This window comes from Empidonax traillii, unplaced genomic scaffold, assembly GCF_003031625.1.
Source record: "Empidonax traillii isolate 1590-97213 ecotype Southwest subspecies unplaced genomic scaffold, ASM303162v1 scaffold109:size1658292, whole genome shotgun sequence".
In the NCBI taxonomy this organism is placed as follows: Eukaryota; Metazoa; Chordata; class Aves; order Passeriformes; family Tyrannidae; genus Empidonax; species Empidonax traillii.
This window is the reverse complement of record NW_020955302.1, coordinates 1,242,096-1,261,480: the sequence shown is the minus strand read 5'-3', so window position 1 is coordinate 1,261,480 and position 19,385 is coordinate 1,242,096. Positions and strand designations below refer to the sequence as shown.

Genomic DNA, 19,385 nt, shown 5'->3' with positions numbered 1-19,385 from the left:
TTATTTGAAAAGGATACCTTTGCGAAATTGTTTTTTAATCATTCCCTCCAGTTGGCAGCACCAGTTCATTAATATTTTCAGCGCCCATGTGGGGCTGTTTTGCAAATGTTTGTAAAGGTAGATGTTTTGGGGGAATGTGAAGCTGAGGGCTGATGTATAGGAGAGGAGCTTTTCCTTCAAGTCGCTGGTGTGCAACCCTGCTGGCTTCAGTCTTCCCAAAGCACTTACCTTTGGCCTTTGGCACTGGATGCTGCTGCTGCTGACCCATGTGTCTCTGCCAGCCTGGACTCCCTCCTTGCATGAGGTCTCTGGAGGTTCAGGAAGGGCTGAACCATCGTCTTGCCCACCCCTCTCACTGTCTTTGATGGCACATTTAATTAAAAACCACATCAACCCAAAGATTGTGCACGTGGTCCTTAATCAGTTTGAAGTCTCTGTGAGAATAAAGTAATTATACTACTCGTTTGGTTACAGTAATTAAAACTTTAATTAACATCATTTCCCACCCCTTGGCCTCCCTTTACAGATACTCAGGCATGTGATGGGTGCCTGCCAGGGTTGCATCTTGGGATAAAGCTCCTTATCCAGGGACTGTGTGCCTGTCCCATCTCTGCTCCCTCTGGCACTGGGCCAGTGACCCTTGCCTGGCATTTTCCAGGCTGCCAAGTGCCACGTGGGAGCAGCTCCTTGACTATGGTGCTGGCAAGTCCTGGTGGATAGCAGCTCCACTTGAGATCCCCTGAAGCAGCGGGAATGGTGAAGGGTGAAAGGTGTTCCTTAAAGATCTTCTGAGAACTTGATTTTGAATGTGGCATGTGGTCTGGTCTTAGCAAGAGCTGGGCTTTCAGAGAGCAGCCCTGCATTCCCAGGAGTAATTTATTAAGGAGTTAGCTGGGCTTTTCATTTTCCATTGCATGGACCTGCAAGAGCTGAGGTCATAAGGATTTGTTGCCGAATGCTAATCACGCCTGGAAAGCTCAGGGAAGGGTCCAGCCCCCCTGCACCCTGGTTTATCCCTCTGGGTGAGCCTTGCCATCAGTGATGGGCTCTGTGTTGGCCAATGGGACCCTGTGCTCCCTGACAGACTTCAGAAGGGATTGCTGCTTGCAGAAGGGATTGCTGCCTGCAGAAACGGGGCAGGGAGTTCTGCATTGGTGCCAAAGGAAATCCACGCCATGTAAAACCTGAGCTCTTAAATATCTTGAACAGCATCCTTAGGGAAAGCAATCTCTGTATTTAAATCTTCTCAATCTCTCCTTCGAAATTGCTCCAGTGTGCAGACTGAAAAGCCTAATTTCCATCCTGGTTTTGAATAGAGAGCCCACTGCAGAGAAGCGGTTTTCTTCACTCCCAGTTCTGCATGGTGGGGATTCATGGCCCTGTAGCTTTCCACTGGCTTTATGAAGACGCAGAGAAGGCTGTAGTGTAGCCAGGGATGGGCTCTCCAGGTTAGAAATGCTGTAGGAGGGCCAGGTTTAGGGTGTGGGAATGAAACCTTAAAATATGAATGAAAGGTAAGGCAGGGAATTTAGCAAACACATCAAGATCTCGAGGTGGAGTGAGTGAGAGGGCCTAAGTCAATTGGAAGCAAAATATTTGCAGGCACTTTGGTGTGCTCAGTGTGAAGCCAGGCTTAGCTGGCTGTTATCTTAGATATCACTGGCCATGAAATGGTGGAGGATTTCTTCTCTAGTCTTGAAAGTGCTTGTGTTTAGAGCAAGGACTGTTTCATGAGGAAAGGTAGAACCTGGAGTTTTGATCGTGGCATGTCGATAGTGGAGTGTTGATATGAAGAGGTAAAAAAAAAAAAAAAGGAAAGAAAGGTGTGACTGCAACTTTCTGCCTTCTCTTGATGCCATGGGTTACAGTCCCATATGATTTTGTCATTGAATCTGTAAGAAATTCTGGCTGCCCAGTCCCACTGACCGTGCTGGGTGTTATTATTTAATGTCACTGTGCCCTGCATATTTAGACCCTGCTTGTTTATTGCTTATCAGCTCCTCCTGGGCAGTCTGGTGTGATTTGACCATGGAGACAAAACACCAGGAGCCCAGAGCTGCAGAGGCCTGGTTGGCCTGATTGGTAGAAAGGGATCAAAGCTGGTGTCCAGTAGGTGAAGCCAAACCCCCTTTGTGCAGTCAGCGTTGTCCTTCTCCCTGGGTGGAGGTGAAAAGGCAGTGAATTTTGTTCCTATTATACCCCCTTGCAATGTGTTGCTGCAGCAGACAGCTTTTGGCTCTTGTGCTGTGGAAATACTGGCTGGTGCACTTACGTGGCTGGAGCTGAATGAGTGGGGAGCTGCTGAGATGGGGATGCAGAAGGCATTGGAGTCTGATGGGTGGGTAAATCCAGGCAGAGCCATGATGCCCTGCACAGGCAGCCCCACTGAAACAGGGACTTGGCTGGTGCTGAATCTGAGTATGGGGCTGCTGGGGTGGGAGGGGATCAGAGAGAGTACCCTGAAACAGATCCCCCCTTGGATTATGTCCCTCCACAGCTCTCCTCTGTGTTGGCTTTTCCTGCCACTGGCTCCTCTGTTTGCAAGACTGACAGCCCCAGCCTAGTCCTTAGGCAGCTCCTCTCTCACTGCTGTGTTGTTCAGGGACCAGGAAGGAAACAGCTATTTTCCTGGAGCCAAGAGGGGAGGAAGGATCCAGCTGATCTCCAGCTGTGCTGCAGCCCTGGGAGCTCACACTTCCTCCCTGCTGAGTCCCTGGTGAAGCCCTGATACCTCCTCCCTGCCTTTTTCCCCTGGAAAGGGGAGGGTCCCCCATCACTGCTGGCAGGCAGAAAGGCTTTGAGCCCCTGGCCATTGCTCCATGTCTCCAGTGGCCAGAAGGATGAGGGTGGTGGGACAAGCCTTTGGCATTCATGTCAGGGTTATTTTAGTCTGGTTGCATGGGCAAGAATCTCAGTGAGGCTCAGGGAGGAGGATTTTTGCTGCCCTGTAGAGCTGAGCAGCATCATTAAGAGGTAAATAAGTGATGCTTAGGATTTGCAGAAGAAATACCAACTTCTAAGCTGTGGAGAGGATGGGGATGGCAGCTCTGAGTCTGCACTGCTTGCTGGATGGAGTGATGAGCTGTGTGTCAGGGGAACCAGTAACCAAGGGTTCAGGCTGGTCCCCATGGAACAGACGGATGTGATCTCCTTGGTGGAGCCAGTGCCTTGGCAGTGGAAAAGATGGCTTTTATTTGGAAAACTCAGTATTGAGTCCTTCAGGTGAGAGCTTCCTTCCCAGGGCCTTCTCTGGAACATTTAGCTATTAACTTGCCCCAGGCTGGTCACGTGCAGTCTGAGTCCTGTGGGAGCTGGGAGGGTGACACATTACCATGGCTTCATTCATGCCATTCATGCCTGGGGCCTGCTGGGACACTTGGGATGCCTACAGTAATTAATGAACAAGGGAAAAAATAATCTGGTATTTCTGTGATGTGCTCTGCCCTTCACTGCTATCACCCAGGGCGTTATTTTTACATGAGGAGGAACAGTGGGATGCAGTGAGAAGATTCCCATTGCATTTTGCTCCGCTTTTTCTGCCCTTACCTTCCGTTTTGCAAGGCTAAAATTCCTTGCCTGTCCATTACGGGGCTCTCCTACCTCTGCAGCTCTGTCCTTTCTTCCCAAGGCTTGAGAAAAACAGCAGGACCCTCTTACCTGCCTGTGTTCCCCTCCTTCAAGTGGGACATTTCTGTGGTTGGATATGGTGCTGGGTTTTCACAGGACATTTGTGGTGGAATGGGCACAGTCATGTGCAGGCTCTGTGCTGCTGGAGGGGTAGTTTTGAGATGCTGTGTTGCTCCCACTCCAAGGAACTGAGCAGCTGCTGTGCTGCTCCCAGAGACACCCTGGAACTCCAGTCTGTTCTCTTCAGCCTTGGAGGTAAAGTCCTTCCATTGCATCCAGAGAGTGCAGCGTCAGTGGCTGTGTGCACGCTCCGTGCAGAGGTTAAGTTGCATCACTGTTGCTTGGCTGACAGTCAGCAAAGACCAAGGACTGCCACCCTGCTGGGCCGTGGCATCACATGGAGGGGTCCCTGGGGTCCCCCGTCCTCTGCCTGCCCTTCCCTGTGCCACTCAGCAGCTGCCAGCGCCTCCCGGTCCCCGGCAGCCCCCGGGGCAGAGGCTGCCCATTGATTTGCTTGTCGGGTCCCCCTCTGACCGCCTCAGCCCTGAGCGATGCTGATTGGGAAATAATTGCAATAATAATAGAGATATTTTGCTCCTGAGTGACTAGACGATATGAACTGGGCTCTGAGCCAAGAGAGTTTTGAAGGGCAAAGCTGAGAAATCAATGGCTCGAGGCTGCTGGAGCAGCCCGGGGGCTGGGGGGTCTGGGACCTGGGGCTTTACTGGGGAGGGAAGCAGGGCAAGTGCCTTAACCCATCCCACCTTGTGTGGCTCCCAGGGAGGGGCGTGCCTTTAATTCCTCCCACCACTTCGTTGTACCCATCAATTCCTTTTGCACCTGGATTTGACTTCATCAAACGTGCTTCTCCTATGCATTACCAGCACTCGCTCCCTCTTTCCAGCAGTTCAGTTTTCATACAGAAAGATGGAAAAGATTTTTCTGGCAGCATCTTAGTTCTGTCAGAATTGGTGGAACAGTGTATTGGGCTGTGCTTCCCATCCTGCTGATGGAGCAATGCTGGCAGAGCTGGTGAGGAGAAATTTTGGGAAGGTTTTCAGATGGTGGGCGAGGAGCTGGTCAGTCCTGTGCTGTGCCATGCCGTGCTGTGCCGCGTGGGCTGGTGCTGGTTTGGCCGGCTCTGCCAAGCCCATTTGGTTTAGGGGAGCATCACTCGTGTGGGTGGCTGAACAAGAGGAAAAGATGGAAATGAGTTTAATTGAAAGAAAAAGGTGGTTGAAGATTTTGGGGAAGGTGGTGCTGTTTTTTGGGGGCCTGCTGGGCAGGGTTTCTCCGCTGCCTCCCTCTCTCTTCTCTTTCCTAAGGCAAACCCCAGTGCCTTCACCCAGTTCCCACCCCACCTGCCTGGAGAGGTGCAGTGAGTGCATCTGTCCTCAGCCCATGTGGCCAAGCTCAGGATACTACCTGGGGATGGCACACTAGCAGTCACGTGTGCTTTGAAACTGGCTGTGAACCACTGTCACAGCTGCCAGTATCGGCTGGCATTTTTTGCTGTTATGAGCACTGATTTAAATTAAGTATCTCCTTGTTTTTTGCTTTATTATACTGATATGATTGAAGTCCCAGTATTCTCTGACTCAGGGTAATGTTGGGCCTGGGACAAAAGCTTTGCTTGTATTTATCTTTATCAAGTGAATGGGTTTCACTGAATGCAATTGGGGCAGCTCGCCTTGCTCATTGGCAGGTTAGTGATGAGGCATGAGCATCCCAGACCTGTGTGAGGGGCCAGTGAAACCTTCTCCTGCAGAGAAGGCTGGGAGGACAGGACCTGACTGCTGGGTTTGAGCAGCCAGCAGCTGCCTGCCTGTCTGGCAGGAGGCATGTGTCTGATCCTGGTACATTCCTGTGCAGGCAGCTGGTGGGGTGGCAGAGAGAGGGGCCAGCCAGCCAGCTGGGGGGAACAGGGATGCCGGCTGCCAGCCTGCCCGGCATAGCTGGGATGTTTCTGGCGGGCCCATCCTGTTGCCGGTTCCAGGAGAGAGCTCTTGGGAGATGCATCCCCAAAGCCCTGCCTGTGGCCCTGCTACCGGCTGCCTGTATCCTTCCTCTTGGGTGCCTGGCTCCTGCCCTGTGGCACAGAGCAGCTGTAGGGTGAGCCCTGGTAAAGCGTGGCACAGGCAATCCCGGTGATGATTTTCTTCATCATCATTTTCTTCCTGTGAGCACAGCACCGGCTGTGCTCACAGGACAGATGATGCCATGGCCCCACAGCTGTTCCTGGCCCTGCCTGTTGCTGCACCTTCCTCGATGCGGGGGAAAAGAGGAATGTGTGTCCCCCCCAGAGCAGCTGATCCAGGAATTTCATTTAAACCCCTTGCCTTCTTTGGAAACTGGAGATGGATGTGTGGGTGGCAGCTGCTGGTCCTGGGGGGATGGCTGGCAGGGGAAGGCGTGTGGAGGGACAGCTGGTGTCCCTATCCCTACACTGCTTGGGGTGAACCCAGGCCATGTGCCAGGAGGGGCTATGCAGGCGGACACTTCAGGGGAGTCACTTTCCCCACCAGCCCCACCGGGTGGACACGGGTGATGCCTTTTCCAGCTGTAGGCTTGTCAGTGTGGTGCTGTGTGACACTATGTGGCAGCTGTCACCTTTGCCCTGGGCCCTCTGTTGCCTCTTGGAGGTGGCCCCATGGTTTTGAGGGTGAGCTCTGCCAGAACCTGCTCTTCTTCTTGTTACATTTGCCCTGTGCCTTTGGGGTGGATGGTACCAAAATCAAAGCAGAACACTGGGGGCATTAGCATGGCCCTACTCTCATGGAGAGGGGATGCACACCTGCTGATTTGGATCTGGGAGCCTGGGACTTCACGAGCACCAGTGGCGTGGGGAGGGGAAGGTTTCAGTTCTGGGCCTGGACTCTGCCCTCCACCCATGTCAAAGCTTTTTCCTCCTCCTAACTCAGGGACGTGCTGTGGAGCTGGACAGGGGCGGGACAGGGACCTCATTCCAGCATCCTCTCCTCACAGCCTTGTCTTGTCCCTGCCTGCTCAATCTATGTCCCCAGTGGACATCCCTGGGGCAGGGGAACTCTCCGCTTTCCCCAGTGCATGTCGAGAGGGAAGAGGGGAGGCTTTGAAATGCACTCCCGTAAATAAGCCTTTCTTTCGCGTTGCCCGTCAGCACCGTGCGAGCCCCGTGGAACTGGAAAGGGTCCCCGTGAAAAGGCTGCCGAGTGTGTTTCAGGCAGATAAGTCCCTGCCTTTGAAGTGTGGCAGGCGGGCAAAAGCGCCCTCCTCTTGTAGCTGCTGCCAGCCGCTGCGAATTAATCACAGCCCTGCACAGATAAGAGTACAAAGCCTGGCTGAGCACTTCTCCTGCCCAGAGGAGGGGTCTGCGGGGGACCGCTTGGGACTCAGGGTGGGGGCTTGAGAGCTTGGAGGTGAGGAGATCTTAGACTGGGGTGGGAGAGCCCGTGGCTGTGAGGCAGTGAAGAGCTCTCTCTTCCTGGTGGTGGGCTTAGGTGGTGTCCCCCGTGGTGAGATGGGGTCTCCTGGGGACATTCTCTATGTGCCCCCAGGCATGTGGGCTTGGTCCTGCAGGGAGCCAGTGGCCCACCCCAGCAACTCCCAGACCCCAGCCAGATGTCTGCTGGCACATGTAAAATCCAAAAGCAGCCTTGGCATGTCTGCAGCTGCCTTCCTTCTCTGACTGTGTGCTTTCTCCCTCTCCACCTGGTGTTCCTGGCCCAGGGTGAGCTGTAAAGCCCTGTCCTCCACTGCCGTCCTCCTCTGGACCCGCTGCCAGTGCTGGGTGGCTGCCAGGTCATGGCTGCTTCCTGTCTTTCCAAAATTTGGCCCTGGGGAGATGTTCCTCTCCGCCTTGTGCCCATTGCTAGTGGCCATAAGGATGCTGAGAGTTTTCCCCATGGCAGTTTGGACAGTGGTTATGGCAGCAGGGAGGTGCCTCCTTACCTGGACAAACCTCAAGGGCGTCTTTCCCAGGGCAGAAGCATCCTGCAGTGGGAGGAGCTAGTTTTTTGTAAAGGTGAGTGCTCTCCTCCTCCAAAACTTTGTATGGGATGGCACTTCCTTTCTCCAACCAAGACAAGACCATGCCCAGGAACCTTCTCCATGTCTTCTGGGAGAAGACTTTGCCCAGGTGGGGCGTGCTGTTCACAGTCAGTCGTTACACCGGGGTCCCTGGGGGTTGGGGTGTTACAGCCCATCCTTTCCCTCATCCTTCCTTTGCCAGGGTTCTCAGCTTATGGGAGTCCAGGTCCTAAACCTTCCCTCTTCAGCTGTGCTGGGTGCTTACCCTGTGGGGTGGGCTCCTTGCTTGGGTAAGGAAGGTGTGTACGTGGGTTTCTGGCAGAGCAGCCCCTGGGCTTGCTTTGAGATGATTCACCCGAGCAGGGAGTTTATAATTTCATGCCTCTGGTCTTCTCTGCATACTTGCCAAGGCAGCAGCCCCACAAGTCGACCCTCACTCCTGCTCCTCTGCCTTGGCTCAGCCCTGGGATCCAGCTGCCCCCTGGGGCTCCTGCAGCCCCTGGCAGGAGGCAGCACTGCCGAGCTGCTGCCTGAAGCCAGCCCGAGGCAGGCAGGAGCGAGGGCAGGAATCCTGAGCGAGAAATTAGTGTGAGTAATTATTAGTATTGGGTAATTATATCAGCATCAGGATGAGGAGAAAGGTTAATATGTTTATTTATTTATTTATTTATGGTAAATGTCTTTTCCCCCAAGTGGGAAGGCAGGCAGGGTGGGCAGGAAGGAGTGTGTTTCCGAGGGGGGCTGCTCTGATTAAACTGCATCCTGTCCCCCTTCCCCTGCTCCCAGCTACCCTGTGGCTGCAGGGAGGGGGAGGAAAGTGGTCCCTCAGGGTGTCTGTAGGAGATGGGAGGCACCTTGTGCATCCCTTGTGCTGCTCTGCCATGTTATAATCCAAACAGCCCATCTTCTTCCTGCCACCCAGGATGGGTAAATTTGTATTGGGCTAATCCTGCTGAAAAGGCCCTGATGCTTTGGTTCCCACCTCTTGTCTGCAAGGCATGGGTACTGTGGGCAGTATGGCATGGGATAATGCTGGGGTCTATCTGCTGTAGGTGGAGTGGCATTCCTCAGGAGTCAGGATTGGGACCAGCACTGTTTAACATCTTTGTTGGTGACATGGACAGTGGGATTGAGTGCACCCTCAGCAAGTTTGTCGATGACCTCAAGCTGTGTGGTGTGATTGACATGCTGGAGGGAAGGAATGGCATCCAGAGGGACCTTGACAGGCCTGAGTGAACCTCATGAAGTTCATCAAGGCCCAGGTGCAAGGTCCTGCACCTGAATCAGGGCAATCCCAACACAAACACACACTGGGCAGAGAATGGATCGAGAGCAGCCCTGCAGAGAAGGACTAGAGGTGTTGGTTGACGAAATGTCACTGCACTCACAGCCCAGAAAGCCAACCATGTCCTGGGCTGCATCAAAAGCTGAGTGACCAGCAGAACCAGGGAGGGAATTCTGCCCCTCTGCTTTTGTTAAGAGACCCCACCTGCAGTGCTGTGTTCAGCTCTGGGGCCCCCAAAATAAGAAGTGATGGAGTAAGTGTTGGAGTGAGTCTGGAGGGGGCCGTGAAGATGCAGCTCTGCTATGGAGACAGGCTGAGAGAGTTGGGGTTTTTCAACCAGGAGAAGAGAAGGCTCTGGGGAGATCTTAGAGCACCTTTGCGTCCCTAAAGGGGCTCTAAGAGAGCTGGAGAAGGACTTTTGACAAGAGCATGGAGTGTTAGGACAAGGGGTGGTGGCTTTAAATTGAAAGAGGGCAGGTTTAGATTAGATATTAGGAAGAAGTTCTTCACTATGAAAGTGGTAAGACACTGGCACAGGTTGCTCAAGGGAGCTGTGTGGATGCCCCATCCCTGGGAACGTTCAAGGCCAGGTTGGATGGGGCTTGGAACAACCTGATGTAGTGGAATCAGGGAATTGGAACATGGGGGTTGGAAGTAGATGATCTCTAAGTTTCCTTCCACCCAAACCATTCTATGATTTCATCGTACTATGGAGGAGCATCAGGATGCATTTCCTGACCATGAGCTAACTCAGAATCTCCTTCTATACCCTGCACTTTGGCCAACCAGAAAACAACTTGATTACCAGGTCTTCCAAATTTCATTTTCCTGAATCCCAAACCCACCTACAGAGTATCCTTAGCAGGGGAAGAGGTCCTAGAGAGAAGTGTTCCTGTGTGTGCATGCCCACCCCCCCACACCCCGAGCATCCTGACGTGTGTCAGGCTGGGCTCCAGCCCCGTTTGACTACCGAGAATATTTTTAGGTTCTTCCTGGAGCCTCAAATTAACTGGAAGTGCTTCATGTCTGTTGTTTTTTTAATACATCTCTTTCTCTTTCCCAGCACTGCACAGTGCAATAATGTAATGGGGAAATTACCCCGCTAGTTAAAAATTACTGCCAGTGCGACATCCAGCCATAGATCTATTTTAGAACCAGGGTAGAACTATATCGATTATTCTGTGCCGCAACTGCGGCCCATAAAAGGATTGGAAAGGTGTGTTTGTCACATTGCCATAGCGAGGTGGGGAGATGGTGCCTTGCTGGGGAGGGGGGGATATTCCCTGTTACCCTCCCCTGGAGACCTGGCTTGGACAGGGCTTTGTAGGGGAGAAGCTGAGGGCTGGGAGGGGAGTAACTTGTGAGGAGATGTGGGCAGGCAGGGTCAGGCTCTGGGTGTGATGCTGGGTACTGGTGAGCAATGGACACTGCAGGGCAGGTGTGCCATGTGGCCCTGGACTGCAGGTGTCTGGGGCTTGACCTCCTCTGATGTTTGGAGTAGGAACAAACGTGGAGCTGGGCAACAAGATACCCCTGCACAAAGGGCAGGCAGAGGCTTTAGGCACCTCTGGGTTCCTCAGCACACAGTGGTACCAAGTGTGGGGCTGATGGGGAGCAGAGGCTGTGCAGGGGTGGTAGCAGAGGATGCTGTGAAGTCTGGTGAATACCAGGATCATTATGGGTTATGACAAAGGCTCTTCAGTCCTGTGGAGGGATGTTCAGGGGGTTTTTGGCTGTGCTGTGGGCTCCCAAGAATTAGCCTGGCCTTGCAAGCCCGGTCACCACATCCCTGGGGAGAGGGCGGCCCCTTTGCTCACTGCTATGCAGGACTCATCGCTCTCTGGTTGCTCAGGGGTCTCTTTCTTAATTAAATACATTTGTTTTGTAAAACTGCCTAAAAATAATCCGGGGCTGGTGCATGCAGGAGGCTGGCAGTGAATCAAAGGCGCCGCTCTAATTAAACGGGCCCGGTTTGTTTGTGAGCCGCATACATTTCCATGCTAATCAGCTGCACACCGGGATCCTGCTTTCCCGACCCGTATCCTCCTGATTGGGAACTGTGCAAATGCTGGCAGCAATTTATTGCAGAAGAGGGATGAGGTGGCTGGGATGCTGGAGTGGCTGTTGCGGGGGCGCAAGGCTGCACTGGGCCGTGGGAGTGGGTGCAGTGACCAGGGGGGGGCTGTGGGATACACTTGGGGGGTTCTTCAAAGCAATGGATTTGCCCCTCTGCTGTGGGAGGATCCTGAGTCCTGCAGATGGAGGTGCTGGACCTGTGTGTGCCAGCTGCAGCATGTAGCTGATCATGGGCAGAGTTTGCTCTGTCTCGCTGGGCACGATGCTTCGCTGCCCACTCCTGGGCTTTTGGCAGAATGTGCTGCTGGCATGATTCCCATCCCATCCCATCCCATGGGAGCAGGCCAGACCCCCTGAGCCTTTTCTCTGGCACTGCCTCCCTTGAGGCTGCCCTGTGCCAGGGGACAACCCGAATCTGGGGGTATCACAATCAATGGCATGAGCAGGAAGTATCTGCGGCTCGCAGGGGTGGCAATCAGGTTATGTCAAGTAGCAGAGCTGAGTGCAGAGCACACACCCCTGTGTGGTGTGTGCCTCCAGCCCTGTGGTGCCTCCTGATGTGGTTATCGCTGGTACAGCCAGGAACTGGTGTACTTAGGAAGAGCTTTAACGTAATTGTGAGCCATAAGGGGATTAAATCCTTCGCTGTGTTCCTGCTCAGGGAACAAAGGCTCTTTCTGAACCTCTATTGACCCCAAACTTCCTTGAGACCCTCTTGACTTCCCTGGTCACGAGCCTAAGTGTTTTCCCTGATGGATGGAGAGATGCAAGCCCTGCCTGCGTGCGCCACAGCATCCTGCCTGTGATGTGCAAGCTGCTTTTGGCACTGCTGTGGTGAAAAGGGGTTTGATGCTTTGCTGCAAGCTGGGGGATCATCTGCTCCGTGCTACAAGTTGTAGGGATTTGGGGCTGAGAAGGAGTGGGGTGCAGGGCAGCATGTAGAAGGGTGCAGAGTGAGAACCAGAGACTGTGGCCTTGCTCCCTGGAGAGAGATGAATGCCATCAGCATGAAGGCGATACAAATGCACCAGACAAATGCAGTAAAGGGAAGAAGACACTGCAGCTTGATGCTCTGGAAAGGGTTGGGATGTTTGCAGAGCAGCCACGACTTTGCCGTGTGGCAGGGGCTGTTGCGTGGCCACGCTGGCAGGCAGCATCCCTAGTGGGGCACATTCCATATTCCACATCCTGGGTGGGGGCTGAGGTGCCTGTGGGATCATACTCACCCCTCCTTGCTCTCCCCACAGATCCTGGTGGACTTGCCAGCTGAGAGGAAGCACCAAGCTCTGCAATATGAGAATGTTGTGGCCCATGAGGGCAGCTCCATCCTGCGAGACCTGGTGCTGAGCCCCGACCGCCAGCACATCTACGCCATGACTGAGAAACAGGTAAGAATCCCCTCTGCTCTCCTGACTTGTAGCAGCTCACACTGCAGCCCCAGCTTGCAGTCCTGTGTGCTGGGAAGCCTTTTGGCTCCCTGATAGGGTCTATCCTTTACTTCCTGGGATTGGGGATGTCTAGAGACCCTGGGACCTCCTTCCTGCTACTCCCTACAGGGAGTGGGGCTCCTCCCTGCTTCTCTCTGCAGAAACAGTGCCCTGAGGCATTAATTGTTAGCAGCAGCTGCTTGAAATTCCCAGGGTCTCTGGGGACAAGGGCTTCCTGACCCTTCCCTTTCTGCAAGGCCATAAACCTCCTCCCTGTTCTGGCCATCCCCTCCTGAGCAAGGGTTTTACAGGTTAGCAGGAGCTCCTTGCTCTAAACGACTTTTTCTCCTCTGGAGCACTTGCTTTTGCATGACAGGGCAGAAGGGACATGGGGCTGGTGCAAAACCCAACCCCTGCCTGGTGCGCACCCCTTGGTCCCTGCCTCTGCTTGTGCTGAGCCAGCTGGAGGTGCAGACCTGATCTGGATCCAGTGTTGCCATCCTGGCAGCAAGATCTGGGCTCATGATAGGAAGTTTTGGTTGACTTTGTGAGCATTTGCTTGATCCACGACCTGTGGGAGGGCTGCTGGTGTGAGTTCATCTGTCTGTGGGATGCACTGGAGGGGGTGAAGCAGGTTCATGCCACTGTGGTGGCACTTTCTAGTGTCAGTGGGGACACAAGCCATGCCTGGTGAGGTGACACAGGGAGGCTGTGCTGGGATGTGTGCCTGTGTCTTGCAGCACCTCAGCTCCTCTGCCCAACCAGAGGTGTGTGCAGAGTGGGACTGCCAGCAGAGCTCAGTCTAACAGCCTCCTGGCTACCAGCCTGAGGGTTTGGGAGGGGGAAGGATGCTGGGGCAGGGACATGGGTTTGTCTAGACAGCCCTGTGGGGACAGCAGAGCCCCTTCCCTGTTCTTCCCAGTGGCTGTCTCTGGTTTCTGCTGTGCTGCTGGAAACATGCAGCTTTCCAAGTGGGGCAGAAACTGCATTTGGGCTCCTCTATGACGCTGTCCTGGTCTGTGTTTTCATCCCTGGTTGTGTGTCTGTCCCAGGGCTGGCTCAGCTAAGCCTCACCTCTTTGGGGGAGATGCCAAGGGGCAGTTATGCTGACCTGGACTGATGGTCTCAACCTGGGCTGGGGGTCTCCCCCAGGGGCCACCACAGTTGCTGGGAGCTGGCACTTGTCTGTGTAGGGTCTGCCTGAAGGGCACCTGCTGCCGATGCCCTTGTCACCACTTGCCTGAAGGAATGTCAGGGACAAACAAAAGGCAACACTAAAGATATCCTCGTCGATATGCACCCCAGTGGTCAGCTATCCCAGTCCTGTAGACATCACGCTGAACCTCTGTCCTGCTGGGCTGTGAGGAGAGAGAACACCCTCGGTTTAGCCTTCAGGAGTCAAGTTTGTGAATTTTAATTAATGAGTGAGTCCTGCCCCGTGGGAGCAGTGTGGAAACTGAGGCACAAGCGTGGTGAGCACGGGCAGCTGCTCAGTGCTGCTGGCTCCTCGCAGCAGGCGAACAGGCAGCTCCCTGCACCCCCTCCCTGTCACCCTCTTCTCCTCCCCTCTCCTTAATAAAGCCCACTCTCTTCCCTACGACGCTTGGTGTTATCGGAGTGCTGGTGGAAAGTAATTAAATGAACAGTTGTAACAGAGCTCGAAGGGCTTGGAGAATGAGGGTATTTTAATCAAATCTGGAGGAGCAATTAATAAAGGACTGGTAACCCATTCGGAGCAGGGCTGCAGTAGCTGTGGGGTGCCCGACCGGCACTGGGAGCCAGTGTGGGGCTGAGCCTCCACAGCCCACTCCCAAACCCTGCAAAATGCAATGATGAAAGGAGCTTGGTTGGAGTAAAAGCATCTCTGGGGTGGACGTGTTGCCTGCAAATGTGCTGCCTGGGTCTGGGAGAGGAGGGAGCGATGGTGAGGGACTCTGCCTGCTCCCTGCTCCTGCCTCCCCACTAACAGGCCAGGGTGAGTCCGTGCTAGGTCTGTCTGTGGTGTCAGGGTGGGAGCACAGCAGGGAAACACTCAGCCTGTCCCCCTTCACTCTGTGCCTGTTCCCTGCAGGTGACTCGTGTGCCGGTGGAGAGCTGTGAGCAGTATGAGAGCTGTGAGCTGTGCCTGGGCTCCCGGGACCCCCACTGTGGCTGGTGTGTCCTCCACAACATGTAAGTACCACAGGATTTTCCCTGGGGCACGGCAGTGACCTACAGGTGGTAAAATGTGTCCGTCCCCACTGATGGTCTCCTTGGGGACATCCCTCCAGACTTTGTCCCCAAAATGCAGAGAGGTGGAGTGGTCCAAGGGGCCTGTCATCCCCTCCTGCAGTGCCCAGGCTGTGCTTAGGAGCATCCATGCATGATGAAGTTGCTGACAGGGCCTGCTAATCCTGCCTATGGGCTCCTGGGCTTGGCATCCTTGTGCCAGTAAGAAAAACTGAATATAAAACACCCCCAGAAGCCGCATGGGAGAGCAGAGCTCCTGTATGGGCCTTGGGCACCCGAGATCCCTACCTGGACATCATCTCCGTGCCAAACAGTCCGTGTGCCGTGGTGTCAGCCCAAAGCCATGCAGGACCCCAAGGGATTCTCCTCCTCACCGTTGTGCTTTCATGCCCCTCCAGATGCTCACGCAAGGACCGGTGCGAGCGGGCGGACGAGCCCCAGCGCTTCGCCTCCGACCTGCGGCAGTGCGTCCAGCTCACCGTGCAGCCCAAGAACATCTCGGTCACCATGTCGGAGGTCCCGGTAAGACACCTCTGCTCCCCTCAGACCCCTTTCCCCCAGACACCTCCTGACCCCCTGGAGGCAGCGGCCAGGGAGACGGCAGTTAAAAATAACTAATGAGTGTGTGACAAACAGGGAGAAAAGGGAGGGGAGATCTGAGACAAATAAAACATAGGCAAGAGCAGGTCATTGATGAGGGCTGGCCATCGGCTCCGTACTGATGGAGATAATAAACCAGTTGATGATTATTCAGAAAAGAATAACAACTGAGCAATAAATATTTCTCCATAATACAAGCACAACCATCAGAAATGCCGTTCGTGGCCAGCGATCTGTCTAGTTCAATAGCCTGTCTCTGACCCTCGCCTAAGGTAGATATTTTAGGATGAGGCTTTGATGCTTTTTCTCTGTGCAGGCAGAAAGGATGATCGACTTCCCTGAAGTATTTTACAGGCCATTAGCACCATGAAGAGAACAAGAAACAGCATATACTAGCAATAAACTGCCAAGTCGGGGTATCCGGCACTCAGGAATCCTAAAAAAAGTTGGCCAAGGAGTTCTATGGCCTGGAGATATTTGTAATAATATGACTTTATAATAAATAATTGAATGTTGAGAAAAGCCTCAGAAACAGAAAAGGTACTCATTTTTTTTTCAGATGCAGAAAGGACAAAATGGTCAGAGACTGTTTAGCTGGACTTAAGATTTAGAAAAACTAAAGAAAAAGAGCAGGTGCAGGACACACCTGATAAAGATTTAAGGATGGGAATATAATTTATGCCAGTCAACGGGGTTTTATGTCTGACAAACCACATTTTGCTCTTTGATGAATTTATGACTTGAATTAGAAGAGGAATTGCGGGGATGTGATGTCTTTAGGCTCCTACAAGGCATTTGACTCGGTACAACACAACGTTCTGATTAAAAATTAGCATTATACAATATTGATAAAGCACGTGTTAAGTGGATTAAGAACTGGCTCCGTGACAGATCTCAGAAAGTCCTCATCAGAGGGGAATTGTCATTGGATGGAAACAGTTTGGAAATCACTTCTGCAGGGGTAAACGTTCTTTGGTAACGTGGAGATAAATGCGATACAGCTGCAGATGGGACCTGCTGGGATGCTGGGACTGGAGGGTGGAATGGGGGAGAGTTCCTTCAGAGCAGTTGGGTTTGAGTGTGGCTGGTTTAGCAGAGGAATTGGGGTTCAATATTGCCACGTCTAAAGTTAAACATGTGGTGCCGGGGCTGATCCCTCACTGTGCGACTCTCGGTGCTCCTTGGGTAGAGCTGGGAACTGGGCAGTGTTTTCAGCCCTGGGGTAGTTATCTTCCTACTGATGGCAGGATGCTGCACAGAGGTTGACATAGGGATGCTGTGCTTGGGCTGGAGTCCAGCTTTCAGAGGGAGAGACTGAAAACCTCCCGTAAACATCATGTAAATGAGTTGAAGGCTGGAGAAAATGCCTTGCAGTGAGAGACTTCCAGAGCTCAATCTGCTTAGCTTATCAAAAAGAAGATTAAGAGGTGACTTGATTACAGAGTATAAGTGCCTTTACAAGGAGCAAATATCAGGGACTAAAGGGCTTTTTAATCTATCAAGGAAAAGCATAACAAGAACTAATGGCTGGAAGCTGTGAAAAATTCAAATTAAAAATAAGGCAAGCGTTTTGTAAAGTGAGAACTGCTGACCCTGGGGATGACTTTGTGAAGGAAGAGGTGGATTCCTCCCCTCCTCGACTCTCCCAGAGTGGGTGCCTTCCTGTGAAACACACTTCAGCTTTGACACTGTTCTTGGTCTCTGTAGAGAGGTGAGGTGTAATGGCTTGTGATATGGCAAGGGCCGAGGATGGAGGCTGTGAGTCATTCCATGTCTTAACCCGTTTAAATCCATGCTCCTTTCTTGAGCAGGGAGATACATGGATGGGGCTCTCTTGCAAAAGCCCAGAGCAGGTCTCCCCACATCTGGTGTCAGAGGAGGGACTGCACCCCATGTCTTTTCTGTTTGCTGGACTTACACAGAGAGGAGTTTTTTTGCTAGTTTTCTGTGTTGATGCTCTTGCCACTCCTCCCCAGCTGGTCCTGCAGGCCTGGAACGTCCCAGACCTCTCGGCAGGAGTCAACTGTTCCTTCGAAGACTTCACTGAATCTGAGAGCCGCATTGAGGATGGGAAGATCTACTGCAGCTCTCCCTCTGCCAAGGACGTCATCCCCATCACCAGGGGCCGCGGTGAGCTTGTGCTCCGGGGTGGGAGAAAGCCTGAGACAAACCTTGTCCCATATGTTGCCCCACAGGCAGATGTGGAGTAGCAGAGTCCTCTGGGAACAGCGATCCCAGTCTTGAGAACTGGACCTGAGTTGGCTTCTCAGGGTATAGGAGGCCGTATGTGCTGCTCGTGGCTGGCTGTTGGTCTTCTCCAAGCCATGGATACAGCTACATGGGCACAGCCTATGGCAGGAGAGATTGGAATTAGATGATTCTTAAGGTCCCTTCTAACCCAAACCATTTTATGATTCTACTTGTTGACCACTCCTGGGAACTCTGACCCCATTTTCGCCTGTGGACTGTTCCTGGGCAGACGTGCTTGTAGGTGGCCATGGGCTCTGGGAATTTCTCCTGACCCCAAGACTGTTAAACCTCCCTTCAGTACCACCAGTACAGCCCAAGGCACCAGTCTCCATGCCAGGGGGGTATGTTTGGCTGAAGGGGCTTGGAGCTGTATTTGGGCCCTCCTGGTCTGTTTGGTGTCTGAGTGGGAATGGGTGAACAATCTCTTTTTATTGCCACATTTGGAGAGTTTTGTTAGTTAACTGGACTGAGTGGGGATGCCCAGCTCTCTCCCAGCTCATCACAAGCCTTGAGCTGAATGCTGGGCTGTGGACTGTATCCTTTCTGATGCCTTCTTCTGCTTGGTCTCTCAAAGGGGACAAGCGAGTGGTGAAGCTCTACCTGAAATCCAAGGAGACGGGGAAGAAATTTGCCTCCGTGGATTTTGTTTTCTACAACTGCAGCGTTCATCAATCGTAAGTGGCCTGGACTTTGTGGGAGGGCTCTGGGAACAGATTGTTGGGATGGTGTGAGACTGGGAGAGAGTTCCCAGCTTTCCGGGTTCTCATGTTGCAATAGGAAAGGGCAGTTGAGTACAGTGGTGTTTACAGTGAGAAACCTCCTCCTTTTGCCTGTGTAAACTGGGATGGTGACCAGAGAACCCACAGTTGGTTTGGGTGTGTGGGAACGTGTAGCATCAGGGCAGAACCTCACAGCAAAACAGGACTTTGGGTTTGGCAGAACTTTGGGTTTGGCAAAACTTTGGAAGAAAAAGCAAGTTTACTGCATTGCAGACTGTAGCAATCAATCCATGTGACTGAAAATGCCAAGTGTCTTGTTATTCCTGGAAACAGTTAATAGGAGGGACTTGGCGATGCAAAGGGAGAAGCCTGTATTTTCCTGCCACGGTACCTGCTTCCCAGGCTTGCTGGAGAGGGAGCTGGAAAGTTACAGCAACATGGGATGGAACATGCTGCATGTCCTGGGGCATTTACCCAAGAATTTCCTAACTGGAAGTAACTGTGAATTTGCTTTCTTGTCAGGCTGCTGTGAAATCTGCTCCTGTGAGGGTTTTTAGACAGCTTGAGATATGCATTTGATAAAATAGAGGAGGTGTGGATTATTGATGCGCTGTCTAAGCAGGGTGTCTAAAGTCTCAAACCACAACTCCTGGTGAGGAATTGCCGACACTGTGCTTGAGCTGAGCTGTGGGACCAGAGCTGATGCTGGGGTGTGTTTGGGCAAAGAATTTGGAGCTCAAGAATGCAAGTGATTTCATTACTCTGCCAGGAACCTCCCATGGATGGTGACACTCCGGCTGATCAGTAATTATAGATAAGCAAATGCCTTTTGGAAGTCTTTTTGAAAAGTGTTAAGTCTGGCTCAGGGGCTCTGCTGGAGTTTGCTCCTCCAAAGCCTGTTTGGAGTTTCCACCTTGATTAGGAAAAAAGCAGGTGAGATGCAGGTGCCCTGGCTGGGCACCTGCAGTGAGCTCCAGGAGGGATGTGTCAGAGGAGGGCCCCTGCAAACCTCCTGCATCACAGGGGTTCCTGCCCTCCTGCTCTTTGCTCCTGGGAGCCCTGTGCTGGCGAGGGAGGAGAGAGTTTGCAAACTTGACTTTCTCCCTCACCTTGACTCTGAGATGAGCTTTGTCTCCCTTCACGTCCTGTGGCTTCAATAACATT

General features: G+C 52.9%; 1 protein-coding gene across 4 annotated transcripts in view; it reads left to right on the top strand.

Moving 5' to 3' along the window:
• PLXNA1 (plexin A1) overlaps positions 1-19,385 on the top strand; it is a 117,084-nt gene that overhangs the window by 37,753 nt on the left and 59,946 nt on the right. For all 4 annotated transcript variants that reach the window (XM_027882675.1, XM_027882671.1, XM_027882673.1 and 1 more), the window contains exons 4-8: positions 12,244-12,384; positions 14,495-14,595; positions 15,051-15,174; positions 17,229-17,382; positions 18,077-18,176. In XM_027882675.1, coding sequence (XP_027738476.1) covers positions 12,244-12,384; positions 14,495-14,595; positions 15,051-15,174; positions 17,229-17,382; positions 18,077-18,176 — 620 coding nt within the window. The remainder of the gene's footprint in view (positions 1-12,243; positions 12,385-14,494; positions 14,596-15,050; positions 15,175-17,228; positions 17,383-18,076; positions 18,177-19,385) is intronic.